Below are 22,680 nucleotides of genomic sequence, written 5' to 3'. Positions count from 1 at the left end.
TTGATTAATTTTTTGAGACAATAGGTTATCTAACAATTAAAACTGTATTAATATACTTCCATCTCGTATGACTGTTTAGAAAGCACATATGTAGAGAGAGGAAAAAAAAACAAATGACAAGATTTCTATCCTATGACATAAAGACAACAAAACAAAAATGATAAGGTTGGTCTAATCTATTAGGATGTTCCATATAGAGATTGGAGTTCTTTGAGCTGTTTCTATGCATTTGTAAATAAAACATCAATAATAAATCTTACATTTAATTATAAGAACATGAAGACAAAAAAAAAAAAAGAAGAAGAAGAAGAAGAAGAAGAAGATGATGAGGAGGAGGAAAGGCATAAAAAAAATATAAAACAAAAAGTGGGTAAAAAATTGTAGGAATGTCACTTTCAAATTTTCACTTACTTGTGAGCTGCCAAATTTTTTGACACATAGTTTTAAAAATAGTCTAAAAAACTTAAACTACAATTTTTTAAATAATTAAATAAAGTGAATGAGCAGCCATTGTCATGTTATTATTATATATTTGAATCATAGATTAAGATATCCAATAATTTGAGCACCGAATTAGGAAAGAATTCATATAAATCTATTTGCTTACATAAATTTTGAGTTGTTTAGCCACTTATTCGAATAGGTAAATTATATATAAATTTTCTCATAATTACAGTTCAAATTATTAGTAATTTAAACCACAAATTTATAGACTCCATTCTATCAAATAAAGGATTTTGATAATAGTGTATTATAATTTATACTTATATTAAAGGAACTTTGTTACAAATACTCAATGTGTACCATCATCCTCAATGAAAATACATAATGCATATAAAATGTAAATGTAACGATTCTTTTGTCAATTTTTTTTTCTTGATAACCCATTCTATAAAAAGGTTTAACAATGTGGTTGGTAACCTTGACATAACATGATAAGAAGGACCACGGGTCCACGAGCAACAGTCAATTGTGAAAAGAAAAATATATATATATATTTTTACATAAAAAAAAAAAAAAAAAAAAAAACATATTTTTAGCTTTTCCTATTGAGTCTTGAACCAATGGTTTGTTTCATTGGAAAGTCCTGAAGCTTAAAGCTAATTATTTTATTTTTACCGATTTTAACAATTTAAAATTTGAAACTACTTTCTGTGCTTTTGGTCGGTTGTCCTTGTATATAATAACTTTATTAAATGACAATATATCATTTCAAGATCACTTGGCTCGAGGGACTAACTTTCCAGACATCAACCAACCCAGACTGAGTGGACTTGACGAGAGAGGACGAGTTGACGCTCACGTTAGTAGACTGAGGAGAGTTTTTGAAAATAAAAACCGGAAGCTAAGCTGATATGCCGCGCACCTGCCAAGTCGTAAGCAACTTTTTGACTAAATAATAATTTGAAACAGTAAAATGATGGGACAAGGGAGAACTCAGCTCAGCTGAGATGCTTGCCAAATACCCCGTTCGTTTCCCTTCCCAAAGTATGCGTAGCAGTAGTAGTAGCAGTAGCAGTAGCAGAAGCAGAATCCTTTCCCTTCCCAAATTTTCGTTTCTTCTCCCAAGCACAAAAACTTGTTACAAGCTCTATTGAGACGGCTCACTGTGTTACGTGCTGCGTCAATCTTCTCTTGAAATGCATCCACATTACTTGGAAAAGACGGAGCGGCCGCAAGAGCCTTCTCCTACGCATTCTTTAGCTCCGTTCCATCAGGTTTGCGTTCTATTTTCCTGTCCTCTGCTTTTCTGAATTTTGTGTATGGGATTAGTTGGTTGGCTCTAGAGTTTTGATTTGATCTACTCGTTGCTTATTTTGTGTTTATATTTGTTTAAATTTTTCACTCGGGCCGAGCTCGAGCCGAGTACTCGAGTTTGAGATCGACCAAAATAATCGAGTTCGAGCTCGATCAGTAGTTTATCCATAGCGAGCCGAGCTCGCACACCAAACTTAGGCTCGTGTCGAGCTCGAGCTCGAGCTCGAGCTTCAACCCAACATAAACGAGCCGATCTCGAACAGCCAATACCCGCTCAAGATCGGCTCGTTTACACCCCTATCCAGAATACTAAATAGTGCAATATGTTGTATTTTTAGTGGCACTTTGCGGGTTAAACTTAGAGTCGTTGGGAGTTAATGAACAAGCGGCCTAAGATGAATATTCTACTTACTAAGAAAATTACTACTTTTAAGTATTTCTATAAAGTGAATTGATAAATGTTTTTATTACTGAACCGACATTATGTTAATTATGTTTTAGATGATTTAAGTAGTTTTAATTATGTTGAAAAATAGCAATGATGTTTATGAGAATTGTTGCATGAATGAAAAGTGTGATCTGAATTGATTTGAAGTGTTTGATGTATTTGATGCCTGCTGCAGTTTAAAATTTAAGTTATGCAAATTGTTTGAGAAAATGACATGTTGAACTGTTTATTGTTTTATAAAGAAAGCATGTGTTAAAGGCATAGTTATTGAAAAACAAATAAATAGTGTTTGATTATTAAGCATAATTAGGAAATCTAAAGGTATATTGAATTGAGCATAAAACATAAATATGGATGTGAGATAATTGCATAAGACACGATAAGAATCGAGGTAAGCCTTTAGCATTATACAAACGGACAAGTCCGTAAGAGTAAGCCCTTGATGCTGCTAAGAGAATTTAAATGACATTGTGAAGGACAAGTCCTTAGGGGGTGTGAGTTGCAAACTTCTCACTAAGTGTACAAAATAGGATATCCTTGAAGCCGTCGGGACAAGTCCTAGAGTGAAATAATGTACAAACATGAGCATGCATAGCATTGCTTAACTAAAGTGTTTAAGTTGTTTTCATAATATGTTATAGTTTTATACTAGATGTATTGGTATGCATATGAGTTTTAATGGGCAAGAACATATGCATATTTCTATCGACTGGTTGCATGATTTAAAAGCATTGAGCTTTACCGTACATGGATGTTTACATTGCTCAGAATTGGAAAGTGTTATATCTTTGTATAGATGGATGAACTGTTATTTGTTCATCAGCAGAGACGTGCCTGTATCTTAGAGTTCTACTCAAGTACATGCATGATCGAACTATTGTATTAAAGGAACTAAGTTTCAATGTACTTAGATACGACATTGACGACTTTAGTAATGGTAAGGTCTTTCTATAGTTAAGTGAGATGCCACTGTTTTCCGTTTAAGGCTTATGTGTATGTGTGAATCCGTAATGGAGTAATCGTGTGCATGTATATCTGAGCCACCGAGCAAAAGTATTATACGGTAGATGGGTCTATATGTAGAAGTTTTCAAGGTGGGATGACTGAAACTTCTATATATGTTTGCAGCTACGTAGTACACTTTTATGTTTTTTGAGATATTGGTGTTTACTTTACCAACTACGATATTGTTTTCAAGGGACGGATTGTCATAACCTCAAAACGTAGTGGTATAGTAAACGTATGATAAAAGGAAAAGTTGGTTCTTTGCGAAAATTCGGTATATTTTATACTGAGACGGTGAACTCATCCTTTCACCTATACGGATGTGGCTACCACCACAACCGTATAGATGCTACTCCTTTGGCTGCAGGTACATTATATTAGAGGTAGATGATTATCCAGTGGCTTTGTATTTGAGGTATTACTACTGAAGCCTATCGCGACAGTTATAAATTGTTGGACTATGGGGTCTTTTATTTTGTATATGGCTCGTGACTTGCGTGTCACTAATTCTTTTGTGTAGCCATTCTTTGGGTATATGATGTAAATGTTGTTAAGTTTTAAATAAATAGACTATTGATGGCTCTTTTGTATAAACATATTTATTTATAGATATGCTTTTCCTCTGAGATAATGATTATATCATTATGTTTTCTATATTGCATAGGTATAACTATGATTATTAGATACTTGTGATGGAGCATGTGCCATAAGTTGGCTAAGCGACAAATAGTCGCAGTGGCGGACCCAGGTAACTGACATTGCAGGGGCCAATAAATATAATTTAAAATAGAAATTGAATAATTTGTCACACAATATGTATCATAAAAGTACATTATAAAAATTCATTATAATCTGTGCCAAAATTAATATATTAGCAACAAAAACATGTTGGCACTAGTACAAAAAGACATAAATATAAAGTGTTCAAAAACCTAGTTTACGTCCTTTTAGAGAAACAAAATCATCAAGTATCGAATCTAAATTGAAGCTCTCAGCAATTTCCCTTTCAATATACACAACTAAACTATTTGCAAGAAATTCATCTTCCATTTTGTTGCGAAGTCTTGTTTTAACAATTTTCATAGCTGAGAATGCTCGTTCGGTAGTCGCTGTAGACACTGGAAGAGTCAAAACAAGACGAATCAATCTATCAATAAGATGGTATGTCTTTGATTTTCCTGTCTCTACCAATCCTTGACATAATTCTGCAACAGAAGACAAATTTTGCAACTTCAAATCATTATGCACATCAAGCTCAAAATACTTCAACTGGAATCCCAAATTAATTTTCTCCTGCTCAGAAAAATCAAGAGGATAATACACCTCTGCAAGACTACATATATCATCAATTTTAAATGATTTATAACCATCCTTTGGATCCAAAGCTGAGCTAAGTGTCAAAAGTCTGACTGCCCTTTCACCAAACCTACAATTAAGCTCTTGCAGTTGAAAGTCTATAGCAGCATTGAATATGTCAAAATGATAATGATGCTCCACTGTAATGTGATTCCGTTGATTACGACCTCGACCTTCAATATAACGAGCACTCAAGTCTGGGATGTCAATTTCAAATTTCTTGGAGAAAGAGACAACGCTCTCAAGCAATTTCTCCCAATCATCATCTCTCAGCTTTTGGATAAGCTTTTTTGCAGTAGAAACTGAATTAATAGCATTCAAAATGTCTTGAGATTTTTGCTGCAAAGCTTGACAAAGAACATCAGTGATACCCATAATTTCCTTCATCAAATGTAAAATAAAAATGAATTCGAATGATGTAATCATTTTATAAGCAGCATTAGCATCTCCCCGTTGAGAGTAATTAGCTCCTTCTCTTCTAATTAATTCAAGCACTGAACAAGTAGCATCAAACATACTTATTAGGCTGCAAATAGAATTATAATGAGAACCCCAACGAGTATCACCAGCTCGTTTCAAAGTGCCAATTTGGTTAGCTCCTTTTCCAGTTTCAAGATCACCAATAGCTCGCATATGTGCAATTTTTTCTGCTTGAGCAGCTTGTAGTTGATCGTGACGTTTTCATGAAGCACCAACCATATTGATAATGAAATTCAAATTTGTGAAGAACTCATGAACAGAAACCACTTCTCTAGATGCAGCAACTAATGCTAATTGCAATCGGTGAGCAAAACAATGAACATAGTATGCATAAGGACAATCATTAATAAATAATGCCTGCAATCCTTTCCATTCACCATGCATATTGCTAGCACCATCATATCCTTGTCCACGAATATTTTGAATGTCAAGTCCATGATGAGAAAGAACATTAGATATTTTATTCTTGAGAGTCAATGCCGATGTATCTTTAACATGAACAAGATCAAATAAGCGCTCTTGTATAAAACCATATTTGTCAACAAATCTCAAAACAATAGCCATTTGTTCTCTTTTAGACTCATCTCGTGCTTCATCAACAATAATACAAAATTTAGAGTCTCCAATATCTTCACGAATTTTATCTCGCACTTTACTTGCCATGACTTGCAAAATCTCCTTTTGAATTCTATGAGAAGTATACTTTGCAGATTTAGGAGCATTTTCCAAAACAACTGTTGCAACTTTTTCATTATATGATGCCAAAATTTTAATCATCTCAAGAAAATTACCTCGATTTTTTGAATCAGGAGTCTCATCATGACCTCTAAAAGCACATCCTTGAAATGCAAGCCACCGAACAACATCAATAGAAGTTTTTACACGTAATCGATTATTTTGAATTTGCTCAGTACTTTGTGCATTCAATAATTTATCGATATGCTATGATTGTTGTTTTAAATCCTCACAATATTTCACAGCATTATTATGGGGTGAACAAGGATCCTCTCCAATATGAGTCAAAAAGGCACATTTCTTTCCATCGTGAACCTTTTTCCAATTTCTAAATCCCTTGGTGATAAATACATCCCATCCATGACGTCCAACTTGTTTAATTGTAAAAAGATAACATGGGAGACAATATGCGGCATCCGTAGTAGGAGAATACTCAAGCCAAGATGAAAATTGTGTAAACCATGAAGCTTGAAAACGACGGGGATGATTTTCAGGTCCAGAAAAATGGATAGTCTCGACGCAAAATTTGATATGGACGTGCTTTCAAATAAGCCATTCTTATTTCATCACGTCGATTGACTGGATAGTCCCACATCGGAGGACGTTTTCCTGGATCCCGTTCTATAGAAAAACCATCAACTTCGTTAACATTAAGCGTGGAGGATTTAAAAGGAATCTCTTGAACTTCCACAATTACAGATTCATAAGGATATTCTTCAACTTCAATCCTTTGAGATTTAAGAGGACGTTCTTTGAGATTTGAAGTTTCAGCATTAAAATTCAATGGTGGATTACTTTCTGGAACATCAACTTCTTTTCTTTTGAAGAATGACTCGATAGTTTTAAACTTTGACATGCTTGATGAACCTAAATTTTTCAAATTAAATTACAACCCCATAAGATACAATCAAACTATCAAACAAAACAAAACAAAAAAAAAAAATTATCAGAATCTAATAAGTAACAATCATTGAATCATACAAACTAAAAAAAAAAAGCCAAAAAAAACAAGAGTCTATATAACACTAAACTAAAAATAATAATATGAAAAACTAAAAACTTCAAAACTAACATCATTGATAATTTCATATATAACCCAAAATCAAAAAATATTCTGAAAATTTGAATAGAGAAATTACCTTGTAGACAAAAGTCACAAGATCAACACAAGTATAATAGAGAAGCAATGCCCAAAAATAATGAAAAATCTCTTGTCCTCTTCCTTCTTATGCTCTTCAAGACTTCAACACCTGCAAATCAGCCAAACCTCAAAACTAACATTTTTTTTAAAAAAAAGAGAAAAAAGTTTTTTATACTCATTGAACACTAAAAAAAAATACCTCAAAAAAATGTTAAACTTCCACACTTCAAAGTTTCTGAGTTTCACACTTTTACTCTTTCACTTCAGCTTTTTTTTCCACCACAGGTCCACAGCCACAAAACTCACGGTACTCACCCAGCAGTCACCAGCAGTGGCGCAATGCAGGCTCTTTTTTTTTTTTTCGTTCGTTCGTTTGTTCTTTCGTTGTTTCGTTCTTTTTTTTTGTTTTATTTTTCGTTCGTTCTTTAGTTCTTTGTTTAAGAGCTTTTACAGATTTTTTTTTTTTTTTTTCTCTTCTCTTCTATCATTTCATTTCTTGAGCCGTGCGTGCTGCAGGGCAGCAGGTCTGCAGGTGAGATGGGCTGTGCGTGCTTGTCTACTTGATGTGCTGCAGGGCAGCAGGTGAGAATCGTGAGATGGGCTGTGGACTGATGAAGCGACTGATGGAGTACTGTAACTGTGTAAGCATTCCAGATTAAAAAACCATGCTGATGCTGTGGGTCCCTTAAAAAAAAAAAAAAAAAATCTATTAGGTAATAATGATGATTATGGTGGGGCCAAGTTTGAATTAAGCTTAGAACTTGGTATAGTAATTTTTTTTGTTTTTTTTCTCAGGAGCCAGCAGGGGCCACGGCCCCTGCTGGCCCCAACGCTGGTCCGCCTCTGAATAGTCGTACCAATGTGATAATTCGTTTGTATGAGGGTCGTCATGTTTTATTATTCTAATTGTTATGGTTCAATGACTAACAAACACCCAAACTATTTCTTGGGTGTTATATACATCAATACATGGTTGTAGGTTGACCAATTGCTGAGTATGATTTAGTATAGAGTTCATGACTGTATTCTAGTCGGTCGCCCGAAATAGTCCGCCTATTGTAAATCATGCTAAATCATAGTCCACTTACCTTTGAAAAAGTTTAACTTGTTGGTTTTTTTAATTTCATCTCAAAATTGTTTAAGAAAAGAAAAGAAAAGAAAGAAAAAAAGAAGAAAAGAAGTTCATAGGTTGTGCCTCCACCCTTTGTAAAAAAGAAAAACACAAAAATTTGTGATTTTAATTTTATCAAATAGATACTCATGATCGAAGACTATTAAATAAAGAAAAATGTTAGATATTATAATTATATCCAACATTCATTTAACAAGGTTAACATCACACTTTTAATAATTTTTAGATTAATCATTGTTAAATTAAAAAAAAAATCATATAATTGATTTAAAGTTTCACATTAATATTGTTAAACAACTATATAATAAAAATATAGAATATAAATCATTCGATTGTATATTCTGTCTATATTCCTACGAGAATAGCCGAGAAAATATTATTCCCCACAATCACATACCGCCATGTCACATTTTTGACGTGGCACCATATTATGAATTTACAGAAACAGCCTCCATATTGCATAGAAAGACCACAAAGCCGTTTGCACTAACAGTCTTCTCTCTAAGTCTTCTTGTTCTCTCAGTGCCAAAACCTCAGAAGTTTCGGTCTCTGATCCGTCACTTGTTTCTTGTATTGTCAATGGTGGATCTACTTGAACCTTTACGGTCGTGAAAGATTCGAAACCCGGTTTGATTTCTCTGGTGAGCTTTCAAATGGGGACCAGTTTAAGATCTGGGTTGTGGGTTCTGATCGTCCTGGTTGGCCTTTTGGGACCCAGTGGGATTGGTTCGGTTTGTGCTCAGAATCGAAGACCCAAAAACGTGCAGGCAGCGGTTCGGGCCAAGTGGTCCGGTACCCCACTGATTCTAGAAGCTGGGTACGTTGCATTTCTTTTCTATTTTGAATCCTGAAATGGGTATTTGTTTATGTCTTTTTACTCGTTGTAGTTCCTGGGTTAGATTCTCATGTTGAATGATTTTTGCGGCTACATTACCTTGTACTTTGACTTGGGTTATGATAGGAGCTGTGCTGTTGAAATTAGTTTCTTTCAATGCTGCAAACATGGCTCCACAAATCAGCAGCTACGTTTGGTAATGTTTTTGATTACAATTTTCTCAAAACCATTAACAATAACTCAAAATGTAAAATACTTTTCAAAAGACTTTTCACTTATTGTAATAATATTTGACAAAACAGGTCCTTGTAGGAATATTTTAATAAAATAAGTATTTAATTTTTGCAGCTGTTAGAACTAACTTAGTACTTCAAAAATTAAAAAACTGAAAAGGAGTGGCGGCGTGGCCACCCTCAACGCATGAAAGGGATGACTACACGGCCACCTTTGTCTTGCTCAAAGGTTACCGTGCGGCCACTACAACAGGCAAACCAGATCAGGGTGGGCACGCAGCCACCCTCTCTTTCACTGAAGGAGGCCACATGGCCTTTTTTATTTTTATTACTATAAGTAAGAATTTAACTCTACATCTGCTTGTATTTTTTTTTTGATAAGTAATAAACAATCTTATTAAAAGCGTAAGGCACCCCTAAGTACACCGAGAGTATACAAAATGAAACACTTAACTAGAAAGAGAAAAACGAACAAGAAAATTGACAAAATTAAGCGACAATGGGGACACAAAAGCCACACTCCAAAGATACAAAGTATGAAAGAGGCATGTTTAGTATTTGTTTATTTGAAAACAAAACTAAACAATTTGCATAAGTGGGCCCCACCATTTTTTTTTCTTTTTCTCAAATGTTGACCCCACCAAAAAATACTTCTCACCTTTATATCACATCTAAACACATTTTCAAACCAAAAACAAAAAACACATTTTCAAAAGCATTATCAAACTCAAACATGCCCATTATTTTTGCCCCTCTCCCACAAAAGAAATGAAAAAGGAAGAAGGAAATGAGAGGTTTTGTAGGTGTTCGTCTTATATATTTTTGAAACTTTTTCCCCCCAAAAAGTGGAAGTAATTTATGAAAGGATATAGGGAAAAAGGGGAAGTGAAAGAAGTGAAGTAAGTTTAATGTGTAAAGATTCATTGATTATAAATTGATCGAAGATAGTATACTCACCTTGACTCATGGGATCCTTAATAATTCTTGATGTAGACATTTGCAGCGGAAAAATCTTAAGAGAAGAAGAAATCAGATGATCCTTCTAGAGAGAACAAGATTTCTTTTAAGCTTGAATAAGAGATGGGGTTTCTTAGGCATATTCTCTTTTCTCCAGTGATCAACTTTATGTTAGTAGCTTTTCATGAAAGGGTATACCTCCCGTCAAAGAAACCCTTTCAAGTAAAACACCCATTTAGGCCCACATATTTTGGACATTTTAAATATCAAGATTTCTTTGGGCCAAAACCAAGTGTGTCCTTTGTCGACTGTGGTCCACATATGGCCCAATGAGATATTAGGTTCTAACATCTTGAACTTCAAGAAGTTAATTGCATTTCTTGTTGGTCACTAAAGCTCCTTATTTATTTATTTTTTTTGATAAGTAAATTTAGATTAATAGAAAGCGTAAGGCGTCCTTTAGTACACTGGAAGCATACAAAAGGAAACACTTAACTAGGAGTAGAAAAATGAATAAGGAAATCAGCAAAACTAATAGCCAGTTAGGACAAAGACGCCACCGTCCAAAGATATAGCATATGAAAAAACGAAGATAAAATATCTTCCATGGTATTCTTCAAATCCTCGAAATATCTGAGATTTCTTTCTCTCCAAACATACCAAAAGATGCAAATAGGCACCATCTCCCAAATCGTAGCACTCTTCGGCCTTCCAGACTTCCACCAACAAGCAAACAAGTCAATAACTCTTCTCGGTATAACCCAAAACATACCAAAATGATTGAAAATATTAGTCCACAAAGTGTAAGTCACATCAAAGTGAAGAAGAAGATGATCCACATTTGGCTTTCGAAGGAGCTTGAGTCCGCCACACACTTTTCCAAGGGAAACCACTACTATTAGAGCAAGCTAAGGATTTGAATATTAAAATATAATTTTTTATTTAGTAATAAAAATATATTAAAAAAAGCATAAGGCGCTCCTAAGTACACGTAGTATACACAGGAACAACCAAACTAGCCCAAAAAAAGGAAAGAAAACCAACAAACCCGCTAGATCCTAAAATCCTAAAACCCAAGAGGCACTCAACACTACATCATGTGAGCCTTCCATTTCCAACGCTGAGAGGGTGCGCTTGCATCACCGTAGTTAATGGAGCTTTTCAAGTTCAATAGGTCCCTCATATCTTTGGTCTTTCGGCGCGCAACCATAGTTTTCTGATGAAACTTCTCGTCAATGGCATCCAAGATTGCCAAGGATGGATCCTTACCCTCATCACCATCCAACGTCCAATCCAAGGCATTACGTTGAAGATTCTCAATGTAAGAATCCTAATTACAGTCTTGATTTACAAATATTGATGATTTTCTGGAACATTGGTGGTTGGGGGAAAGTGAGAATTGGAAATTTATCCAATGATATGTGGAAAAATGTTCCACAAGCTCTGGTGAAGTAGGATTGGAATGAGGAATGGTATTAGAGACATATTTTTCTCTTGAGGAGAAAAGCAAATTCATGCTCTTGAAAATTGAAGTTTTCTTCTTGGCAAATAAGTTCCGATGGATGCCTCTAAGTGAAAATATCATGGTAAATGTGTCATCAGGTGATCAGTTTATGTAATTAGATGGAAACGGCTGAAAAAACAAAATGGCCTTCCTTCCTTCGTGGATTTCTCAAAACAAGTATATTGAAACTTATGAGTTAGTGAATTACTTGGTCCTATTTTATATGGTCCTATTCAGGTGCTCCATTCAGTCACGGTGAGTCGAGATCGTGCAGATAGGCTCTGTTGGGTCCCTTCCGAGAAAGGTGTGTTCAAGGTTAAGTCCTACCTCAGCTCCTTGGTTGGCTCTGTAGGTAGACGCTTTCCTTGGAAGAGTGTGTGGCGGACTTAGGCTCCTCCGAGGGCGGCGTTTTTTGTGTGGATGGCAGCCCTAGGCAAGATTCTAACAGCAGATAATCTCAGGAAACGGAAGATCATCATTGTGGATAGATGCTACTTGTGCAAGAGAGATGGGGAATCTGTAGACCACCTTCTTCTTCACTGTGATGTGGCTTCCACTCAGTGGAATCTTGTTTTTTCTCGGTTTGGTATGTCTTGGGTTATGCCTAGTAGAGTTATCGACTTATTTGCTTGCTGGTGGAAGGCTGGAAGGCTGGAAGGCCAAGGAGTGCTGCGGTTTGGAAGATGGTGCCCATATGTATTTTTTGGTGTGTTTGGAAGGAGAGAAACCTTAGATGTTTCGAAGACATGGAGAATTCCTTGGAGAATATTGTTGCCTATTTCTTTCGTATGTTATATTTTTGGACCGTGTCCTTTTTGTCACCCTTGTTGATTAGCTTTTCTGATTTTCTTGTTCGTTTTTCTTTGCCTTCTTAGGCGTTTCCTTGTCTATACTTCCAGTGTACTTAGGGGCGCCTTACGCTTTCAATAAAACTTTATTTACTTATAAAAAAAAAATGTTTCACCTGTGGAACAGTTTGAAAGCCATTAATCTCCTTCAAAGCAATGTTTATGCAAGTGTTGCATATTCACCCTTACATTTGCTTTGTCTGATGCTTCTATTCAACATTCATGTGAGCTATGCATAACTTTTTTTTTTTTGATGAATAATAAGAATTTTAATGAAAAATGGCAAATTCCTCGTACACGAAAAGTATACAAGAGAACCAAGTTAGCCAAAGCTCTAACTGCTACTACAATCTAGAAAACAAATCAAATTCATCAAATTCCTTAAGGGAAAGTTAGGAACATGAACAATAGCCCAATCCAGAAGAGATCTCAGAAAGGAGGATTTAAGAAGAAGCACATTGGTCTCGCTATCCTCAAAAAGCCGACGATTCATTTCTTTCCAAATACTTCACATTAAGAAAGCGGGAACAACTTTCCAGATAGCTTCTTTAGGATGTCCCCGCCAAGAAATTTCCAACAATGGAGAAGCTAAAGAATGTTACCAGGCTTGACTCAAGATACCCCAAAACTATTAAGAACCAAGTGTCAGATGTCAGTGGCATACTCACAATGAAGTAGAAGATGATTAATAGTTTCCTCATCCTTCTTATAGAGGCAACACTGGTTAATCAGTTGGAACCCTGTGAGAATTCTACCCAAAGCCGTTGCTTATAAGAAGAAAGCAATGTGAGGAGGGGCCTTCACCTTCCAAATTTCCAAGGGAAAGAAGTATGCTCACCTGATTGTAACATAGTGTAGTAGCTATTCACTGCAAAACCATGGCGGCTCGAAGGAGTCCACACCAAACTATCCATTACTCCCAGAAGGGGATTCATGGAGTATAAAAAAGTAAGAAAAGAATCCAGAGATTCAATTTCCCAATCATGACTAGCTCGAGTGAAGCTAAGATTCCAAAGAGTGTGGGGATTGGAGATATCCATGTAATCTGACACCAAAGCCTCCTTGTTACGTGCTAAGGAATAGAATTCTGGGAAAGAACTCTTTAGAATACTATCACTTCACCAAATACCATGCCAGAAGTGAATGCAAAGACCATCCCCAACCTTTTAAGACACAAAATTGGAAAAAGCTCCCCAATTTTTCCTAATATTCCTCCAGAGACTCACCCCATAAGTACCTTGTGCTTCTTTTGAGCACGACCCCCCTCTTTTGATCCTGTACTTCGACACAATCACCTGCCTGCATAGAGAATCTTGTTCATTCCCGAATCTCCAAAGCCATTTACTGAGTAGGGCTTTGTTAAACAGAATAAGATTTTTGAAACCCAATCCCCCTCTCGCAATTGGGGAACAAATAGTCTTCCAGTTTACCAAATGCACTATCATTGCATACTTATTTATAGTTCATTTTTTTTTTAAATAATTAATAACTTTAGGAATGTGGATAGTGTATGTAAATTTCATTGGTGAGACCAAAAAATCTCTGTTTCTCCCTAGAAGCTTGAGACTTTGGTGTTAAGAACTCTCACAAGATCGAAAAGGACTTTTGGACAAGTAGTTGTAGTGAATTTTAAATGGAAAAATATGTTTTTGAGGTTGATGTCCTTTCTCGTGGTGCTTGGCTCCCTAGTAAGGTGGTAGTTCCTGTAGATAAGTTTTGTTGAAAAGCACATCTCCAACCTTAATATATGCTTGAGAACATGGCAATCAAATATTTTTGGCACTCCTACTTCTAGAGCTGGAGTATGTACAGTTAACGTCTCTCTCTACGGGAGTCATCACAAATAAGCTACGATGGACATGCTTCTCTAAAATTAATTTTTTACTACCCAAAAAGTTTTTTTATTTTTTTTTAGTTTTGTCCCCCCCACCTGAAATTATAGTTCTGCCCTTGGTCCAAACCCAATGATTCTAGAATTCCTGTACTATACTGTACTTCAGAATGCTGTCAAAACCTTCTGAATTGAAGAGTACATGTTAGACTGTTAGTATAGTTCTGAGTTGAGGTTACGGCAAAACCCCCAGTGAGTGAGCAGTCTTTATTCCCATTACTTGGAGGCTCATCTGCAAACAATTTCTCCTATATTTTCTTAACACTTCTCTTTGTCTATGTTCTTTCACGACTACTAGTTTTCTGTAGTTCTATAATAGATCACATGCTCTCTTTCTTGGTTTGTGTGTGCATGTGAGTCTACTTTTTCTTTCTTCTGTCTTTTTTCCCCTGCCCCGGGGGGGGGGGGGGGGGGGGGGGGGTGCAGTGGTTCTGATGGAGATCTTCAGAGTACACAATATGCAACCAGAATATGGGAACCAATGCAGAATTTCAAGAGATATTATCAATTCTGTTTGAAGGCCTTTTTTTAGCTGAATTGATAGATGTACGGGTGACCACATAGATTTGCTTGGTTAAATCCTTTGTATTTATGGTTTATGACTTTTTGTCAGATTCAAATGTTTACCTACCAAAAAAAAGATATGGAAACAGAGGGTAAAAGAAAATTTGGAAGTAACTATGAAGACTCTAAGTGGCCTAATGTTATTTTTGAGTTTTTTTCTTTTGGCAGACTGATCTTTTTGAGTTTTTATTTATTATTATTTTTTTTTAATGGCTAGGATTTTCTTGAGTTTTGTCTTGTACTTAAAATCTCAAATTTTTATAAACAATGAAATTAGTAGCCATTCTTAAATCCTCTTTCTTAAGATCTCTTTTGGATTGGGTCCTTGCTCACGTTCCTAAGTTCTCTTCAAGGAACTTGATAGATCTGATTTGCTTTCTAGATAGTAACAGCAGCTAGCTCTTGGTGCTCTTATTTCCCTTGTATAAAAGGCTAGTTCTTTGGCGCTCTTATTTTCTTGTATACTCCGTGTACAAGGAATTTCCTTTTTCTTCAATAAAAATCTTATTATTAATAAAACAAAAAAAAAATTAGTAACCATTTCGCAATTGTATGACTTCTAAGTTTTTGCCTACTTGCCATGATGTCACATGTGCATATCTAGCATTGGAAATTTCAATGTAGCTCTTAGATATGGCAACTTATGCATCCGTTCTTTTAATTCTCTTTCATTGTCCTTCTACTAACTTTTCTATGAAAGATTTATGCTATCGTAGTTAGGGTTAAATGCTATATGCGGGTGGAAAAAATTTATAGATTTTAGAAAAAGGGGATAAAACTTTAGTATTGTTATTATTTAGTCTAGGGTTCAATGGTTAAAAGAGGGCGACAAATGTAAGATGTTTTTCCATTGGGTGGCCAATTCGAATAAGAGAAACAACTCCATTGAGTTGTTGTTAGTCAATGGCTCAATATCTTCTAATCAATCGACAATTAGAGATCACATTGTGCAATTCTATGACAATCTTTTCTTAGAACAGTTTAGGTGGCGTCCCAAGCTGGACGACCTTGATTTCGATTCCATTGATGTGGAGGAAGCTTTCTGGTTAGAGAGATCGTTCGAGGAGAGTGAGGTCCTTGATGTGGTAAAAGGTATGAACAGTGAGAAGGTGTCAGGCCCTGATTGTTTTTCTATGGCGTTCTTCCAAGTATGTTGGAAGCTGATCAAGGTAGATATTATGGGGGTGTTCCATGATTTTCATGCTAGTAGCAAGTTTGAGAGAAGTCTCAATGCCACCTTCATTGCCCTCATTACGAAGAAACTGGGGCCATTGATCTTAAGGACTTTCACCCTACCAGTCTTGTGAGTGGGCTTTACAAGATTATTGCTAAAGTCCTTGCCAATAGGTTGAAAAGGGTTGTTGAGAAGATAATTTGGAGCCCCAACACGCTTTTTTTCAGAGGTAGGCAAATCCTTGATTTTGTGCTCATTGCTAATGAATGTCTGGATAGTAAGATCAGATCTTGTGAGCCCGGGGTGCTCTATAAGCTGGATATTGAGAAGGCCTATGATCATGTCAATTGGAATTTCGTACTTGTTGACGAGGTGTGGTTTTGGGGAGAAATGGCGTTCTTGGATAACGCATTGTATTTCTTTGGTGCGTTTTTTATGTTTTGGTGAATGATGTTCTGTCCGGTTTCTTCAGTTGCTCCTGTGGTTTGAGACAGGGAGATCGTTTATCGTCTTTTCTCTTTGTTATTGTTATGGAGGCCTTAAGTAGAATGATTACTGCAACTGTTGATGGGGTTTTCTCTTAGGCTTTTCTGTGAGGTCTAGACACCCTGGTGTGGTTAACATATCACACCTGTTCTTTACGGCTGTCACTTTGGTTTGCTGTGGGGCCAAGCTTAACTACCTTCCCTATCTTTGTACTTTATTTTAATGCTTCAAAGATGTCTACGGTTTGAAGATTAATCTGACTAAATTGGAATTGGTTCCTATGGGTAATGTTGAGAATGTGGATGCGTTGGCTGGCATTCTGGGTTGTGGGGTTTCTCCTTTGCCTATGAAGTATCTTGATCTCCCGTTGTGGGCCTCCTATAAGGATAAGTTTGTTTGGGACGATATGTTGAAAAGATAGAGCGACAACTGACTAGTTGGAAAATGATGTACTTGTCTAAGGGTGACATGATTACCCTTATCAAGAGCACCCTATCCAATTTGCTCTACGTATTTCATGTCCCTCTTCCCTTTCCCTACGAGTGTTGTGAACTATATTGAGAAGCTTCAACAAGATTTCTTATGTGGAGGGCTAGGGGAAGAGTTCAAATTTCACCTGATAAGTTGGTCCAAGGTTTGCTCTTCGATCTCTGAGGGAGAACTGGAGGTTCGGAACCTATAGATATTCAACTATGCTTTCCTAGGAAAATGGTTATAGCATGTGCATGAGAGAGAGGCTTGGTGGAGAGTTGTGGTGGACTTTAAATTTGGCAATTCGTAGGGTGACTGGTGTTCTAATGAGCCTGTTGGGGTGTATGGGGTGGGGTTTTGAAAGAATATTAGGAAGGGTTGGGAGAAGTTTTCAAGTCATACCAGATTTGAGGTAGGAAATTGCTCCAAGGTTATATTCTGACATGACCTGTGGTGTCGGGACAAGGCCCTGAAGGAAGCATTTCCAGATTTTTAAGGTATTGCTTGCGCAAAGGATGCCTCCGTAGCGGTCCACTTGGAGCTTTCTGGTGGCTCCAATCAGTGGAACGCTAGTTGTGCTAGAGCAGCTCATGATTGGGAGGTGGATATCTTTGCCTCATTCTTCAGGTTGTTGTACTCAGTTAGCGAGAGACGGGAAGGTGTGAACAAGCTTTGGTGGATACCCTCCTAAAAAGGGTTGTTCAATGTTAGATCTTACTACAATGTCTTGGTTCGTATTGATGGCTTTCCTTTCTCTTGGAAGAGTATTTGGCAGACTAAGGCTCATTTGATGGTGGCTTTCTTTGCTTGGTCGGCGGTCCTAAGAAAGATCTTTACTATGGATGATTCGTAGGAAGCGGCATGTCATTGTGATTGACAAGTGGTGTATGTGTAAGAGGAATTGTGAGTTTGTGGACCATCTTCTTCTTTATTGTGAGGTTGCTTGCACATTATGAAATGTTTTTTTTTTTTTTCTTCTTCCAGACGCTTTGGGCTGTCTTTGGTTATGCCTAGCCAAAGACGCCTTGACTTGCTTGCTTGTTGAAGGACTGTTGGTAGCACTCAGAGTGCTGTTGTGTGGAAGATGGTGTCTCCTTGTCTCTTGTGTGCCTTTGGAGAGAAATGAATGATAGAAATTTTGAGGACCACGAGAGGACGTCGGAGAAGCTTGACTCCTTTTTCTTCTATACTCTGTTTTTTTTTTTTTTAATAAATAAAAAATTCATTAAAAAGTGCAGAAGGGCACAACCCTAGTACATAGGAAATATACATAAGTGCCTCTAATCAGAGGAAAGAAACGAACAAGAAAGTAAAAAATTAGCAAACGACATACTACCCGGGCTATGTGTCGACACCCAAAGATATAACATATGAACATTTCTACAAAGAGCCCCAACCGGTACCTCCACATCTTCAAAAAGTCTAGAATTTCTCTCACGTCACAAGCCCTACAAAACAAAAAAGGAACCTGCTTCCAAATACGGTTAACAGTACCACGACTCAACAAAGTACCCCACCCACTCAATAAATCCAAGACACTACTAGGCATAACCAACTCCACCCCGAACAAGCTATAAAAAGAACTCCAAACAACTCGAGCCACGTCACAATGAAGAAGAAGGTGATCGACGGATTCCCCATACTTCTTACACATAACGCATCACTCTACCACCACAATACCATGCGTACGTAAATTGTCATGAGTTAAAATCTTTCATAAAGCCGCAGTCCAAAATTCCCCTTCCAAGGAAAAGAATCCGTCTCGTGACAAACTAAAGCTTTATAGAAAGTCTTCACTTCAAAATTCCTCCTCTTAGAAAGACTCCACACCACCCTATCAACCTCTCCATGCGGAACCCGAATAGAGTATAACAGTTCATAGAAAGACATTACCATCTCCACCTCCCAAGCCTGAGCAGAGCGCGTGAAGAGAACATTCCAATGAGCCACATCTCCTACCATTGACAAGTTATCCACCACCCAAGCATCAGGAGAACGCGTAATAGTGTACAAAGCTGGATAACAGAGCTTGAGAGGCCTATCCCCACACCAAACATCATGCCAAAAGTGAATATGAGACCCATCACCCACCTCAAAATGCAAATACTTGGCAACATTATCCCACCCCCTTCGAATAAACTTCCAAACACTGACACCATAAGGCCCCGTCGCCAGTAGTGAACACCAACCTCCCCTCACACTTCCATACTTCACCTCAATCACCGATCTTCACAAAGCATCGCACTCCTGAGAAAACCTCTAAATCCATTTCCCCAATAAGGCTTGATTAAAATTAATAACATTGCGAACTCCCAGTCCACCAGCCTTGATTGGGTACAAACTTGATGCCAATTTACTAAATGCAATTTAGTCTCATCCCCCATACCACTCCATAGAAACTCCCTTTGGAGCCGCTCCAATTTCTTAGCTACACTCACAGGAATAGGGAACAAAGATAAATAATAAGTAGGAATGATAGAGAGAGTACTGTGAATCAACGTTACCCTACCACCCTTGGATAAATAAAGTTTCTTCCAATTAGCCAACCTTCGTTCCACCTTTTCAATAACCTCATTCCAAATAGAAATAGATTTGAACGGCGCCTCCAACAGCATACCCAAATAAGTCATTTATGGAGACCCAATTCTACAACCCAGAATATGTGCCAAAGACTCTACATCTTCCACCTCGCCAATAGGGACCAATTCGGATTTGCCTAAATTGATCCTCAACCCTGATACTGCTTCGAAACATAAGAAGGTACACCTCAAATTTCGAACATGCTCGGCCTGTGCTCCACAAAAGACTAAGGTATCACCCGCAAAAAGCAAATGATTCACCATTAAAGCTTCATTATTCCTGATGGCCACCGAGAAACCTGATAGCAAGCCTTGGAGCATAGACGCATTCAACATTTTGCTAAGCGCTTCCATAACCACCACAAACAACAAAGGAGAAAGAAGATCACCTTGCCTAATCCCCCGCAAGCTCTGAAAGAAACCTGTAGGGACGCCATTAATCAAGATGGAATATTTTATTGTAGAAACGCAAAATTTAATCCATTCCCTCCACCTCTCCCCAAACCTACACCTTTGAAGCATGTAAAGTAAGAAATCCCAATTCACGTGATCATATGCTTTCTCCAAATCCAGTTTGCACAATAACCCAGCCTCCCTTGACCGCATTTGGCCATCTAGGCATTCATTGGCTATAAGAACAGAATCCAAGATTTGCCGACCCCCAATGAAAGCATTCTCTTCTGTACTCTGTATCGTTGGAGAAATGCATTTATTTCTCCCTTGGTGTTCATTTATGATGAATTTCTTATTCTTTTTTCTCCTTCTAGCTAGTTAGGTGTTTTCTCTTGTATACTTCTTGTGTACCTGAGAGTGCCTTACGCTTTTAATGATATTTTGAGTACTTTAAAAAAAAAAAAAAAAAATTAGCAACTACCACTTGGCATGTGTCTGTCTTTGTGCCCAAGGCATTATATTCTTTATTTATTTATTTTTTGGTCAAAGAGATGGAGAGAGAGGGAAAAATTGTGGAGGGGAGGGAAGAGGGAAAGACAAGCTGAGAAAGTGTAAGAGGAAAAAATGTGGAGCAATGGGGAAGTGGTGTGGGTAGTTTAAAAGAGTAGTTATTGCCAATGTTATTTATTATCATCCACAAAAGATTTCATATTTAACATTTTCTTGGAATAAATGATTTTGTTGTACAATGGTACTGTAGAAGGGTTTTTCAGATATTTTTGTGCAAAAATCGATTGAAAACTGCCAAAGGGTCCTATTTATTGGAGTATTGACATGTCCTATTTTGTTTCTGATTCTCTTCATTGGAAATTCTCTCTCTTTTTTTTTTTTTTGGAGATTCCAGTAAGCCTTTAAATCCCGTAACTTGAGTGATCTTTTGCTTCTTCCATATCACCTTTAGTTAGGTTTTGTGAAAGCTAAATTTGGACTTCAACTCCTGTTGGGTATTGGTTGTTGAAATCAGATGGATCTCTTATCAGTGTTAGAGGGGCTTTTGGGGAGTGATTTGAATCATGAAGCAGGCTGCCATGAGCTTATCCAGTGTCTGCTAATCCTTTACCTATTATTTGTCAGGAGTTTGAACAAATCAGAATTGGGAGGTAAGGAAATTGGTTGTTTGCAATTGATCAGCCTTTTCAAGGGAAGTGTTGAATGAGCCTGAGGAAGCTGTTGGTGAAAAGAGTAGTGGGGGAGATTTGCAAGTTGAAACTAGCTTTGTGCTGGAAACGTAGGCATGTTTATATAGAGGCCAATTCTGTACTGGATTTTATGGCTACTTCATGTAGCATTGGTTAGAAGTGAATTGTATTCTCTGGATTGCGACCGATCCAGCGTCCTTCGGCAGTCTGGAGAGTTAAGACAGGGCAGCCCATCCAGGATGCAGGAACTTATAAGGACAGGGAGAAGGAGGCGATTTCTTCGAAGCTTGGGGAGCAGGAAGCGTCCCAGGCGTCCGAGATGGTGCTGGGTGGTGGGGCGGGAGTGACGACAGCCTTGCAGCTAGCAGCTAGTCAGTCGGAGGAGGCTGTCGTTTCTTTACCTGGGCTGGTTACAGACGGCTCTCGGCAGTCTGGGTTCGACCCAACGGCAGTGTCAGAGAATTCCGATCCAGAAGAGGAGGGTACTGTCGTTGGCAATGATTTCAGCTTGGCTGTGTCGGCAGTAGGTGGAGGTTTGCTGGTGACTCCTCAGGTGAGAACTTCACAGCCGAGTGCTGGAATAGGTTTCTCTGGGTTTGGTGTGGACCCAGTGTCTCAGAGGCAGGGAGTAGGTGGTCTTGAGTTGGTGATGCTTTCCGAAGTAGAAGGAGAAGAGGGTATCGTTTCAGAAGCTTCTTTAGGGGGTCCTTCGATGGATATTGACCTCTGGAAAGGATTAGGAGACATTATGGAGAGTGGGGTTTCTGTTGAATGTGTGGAGGATGAGAAGTGTGCTCAATTTGATTGTTCTTCGATGTTGCTTGAGCATTTTCATGAAGGACTGCTGATGCAAGAAAAAATCAGAGTCGATGAGGGGGAATTACAGAGCTTTGAGCCCTTAGTTATTGCTCCACTGGCAGTGGAAGATGCAGACAGACAGAGAGTATCACCTAGGTGGGTGTTGGAAAGAATTAAGAGGTACTATCCAACCATTGGGCTTTCTTGTGGTCACTTTGAGGACAGATTGTTGGCTTTGTTTGAGGAAATTGAAGTGGCTAGAGACCTCTTTTTGGCAGATTCCAAGTCGAAGTGTACGCCTACTAAAGGGGTGAAAGGGAAGAGAGAATTAAATAGGCTGACTTGGTCTGTTAATTATGAGAAGAAAGGGGCTCAGTCTGAGAGAGGTAGACAGAAGGGTAGGGGCACATCTCGTTATTATGATGCCTAAAATTTTGTCGTGGAATGTTAGAGGGCTTAATGCGATCGAGAAAAGATTGGAGATTAGAGGGCTTCTTAAGGTTTGGAAGGCGGATATTGTTTGCTTGGTGGAGACGAAGATGGCAGTTATTTCTAGAGAGGTGGTGCAAAGTCTTTGGGGCTGTATTCACGTTGATTGGTGTTATTTAGGTGCCAGCGGAGCATCGGGTGGGATTTTGCTAATGTGGGATAGAAGGGTGGTGGAGAAAGTGGAGGAGTGTATAGGTAGATACT

At 37.7% G+C, this 22,680-nt stretch overlaps 1 protein-coding gene and 1 pseudogene across 1 annotated transcript in view; one reads left to right on the top strand and one right to left on the bottom strand.

The window, feature by feature from the left end:
* Positions 1–4,135: 4,135 nt before the first annotated feature.
* LOC133881090 (uncharacterized) lies at positions 4,136–6,638 on the bottom strand (annotated as a pseudogene).
* Positions 6,639–8,542: 1,904 nt separating this feature from the next.
* LOC133881892 (UDP-glucose:glycoprotein glucosyltransferase) overlaps positions 8,543–22,680 on the top strand; it is a 61,603-nt gene continuing 47,465 nt past the window's right edge. Inside the window, exon 1 of the mRNA XM_062320960.1 lies at positions 8,543–8,872. Within this exon, the coding sequence (XP_062176944.1) occupies positions 8,709–8,872 (164 nt within the window). The 5' untranslated portion in view covers positions 8,543–8,708. The remainder of the gene's footprint in view (positions 8,873–22,680) is intronic.

This window comes from Alnus glutinosa, chromosome 11 (genome assembly GCF_958979055.1).
Source record: "Alnus glutinosa chromosome 11, dhAlnGlut1.1, whole genome shotgun sequence".
Classification (NCBI taxonomy): Eukaryota; Viridiplantae; Streptophyta; class Magnoliopsida; order Fagales; family Betulaceae; genus Alnus; species Alnus glutinosa.
Note: the sequence above shows the minus strand (reverse complement) of the source record. Positions and strands in the feature narration are given on the sequence as shown.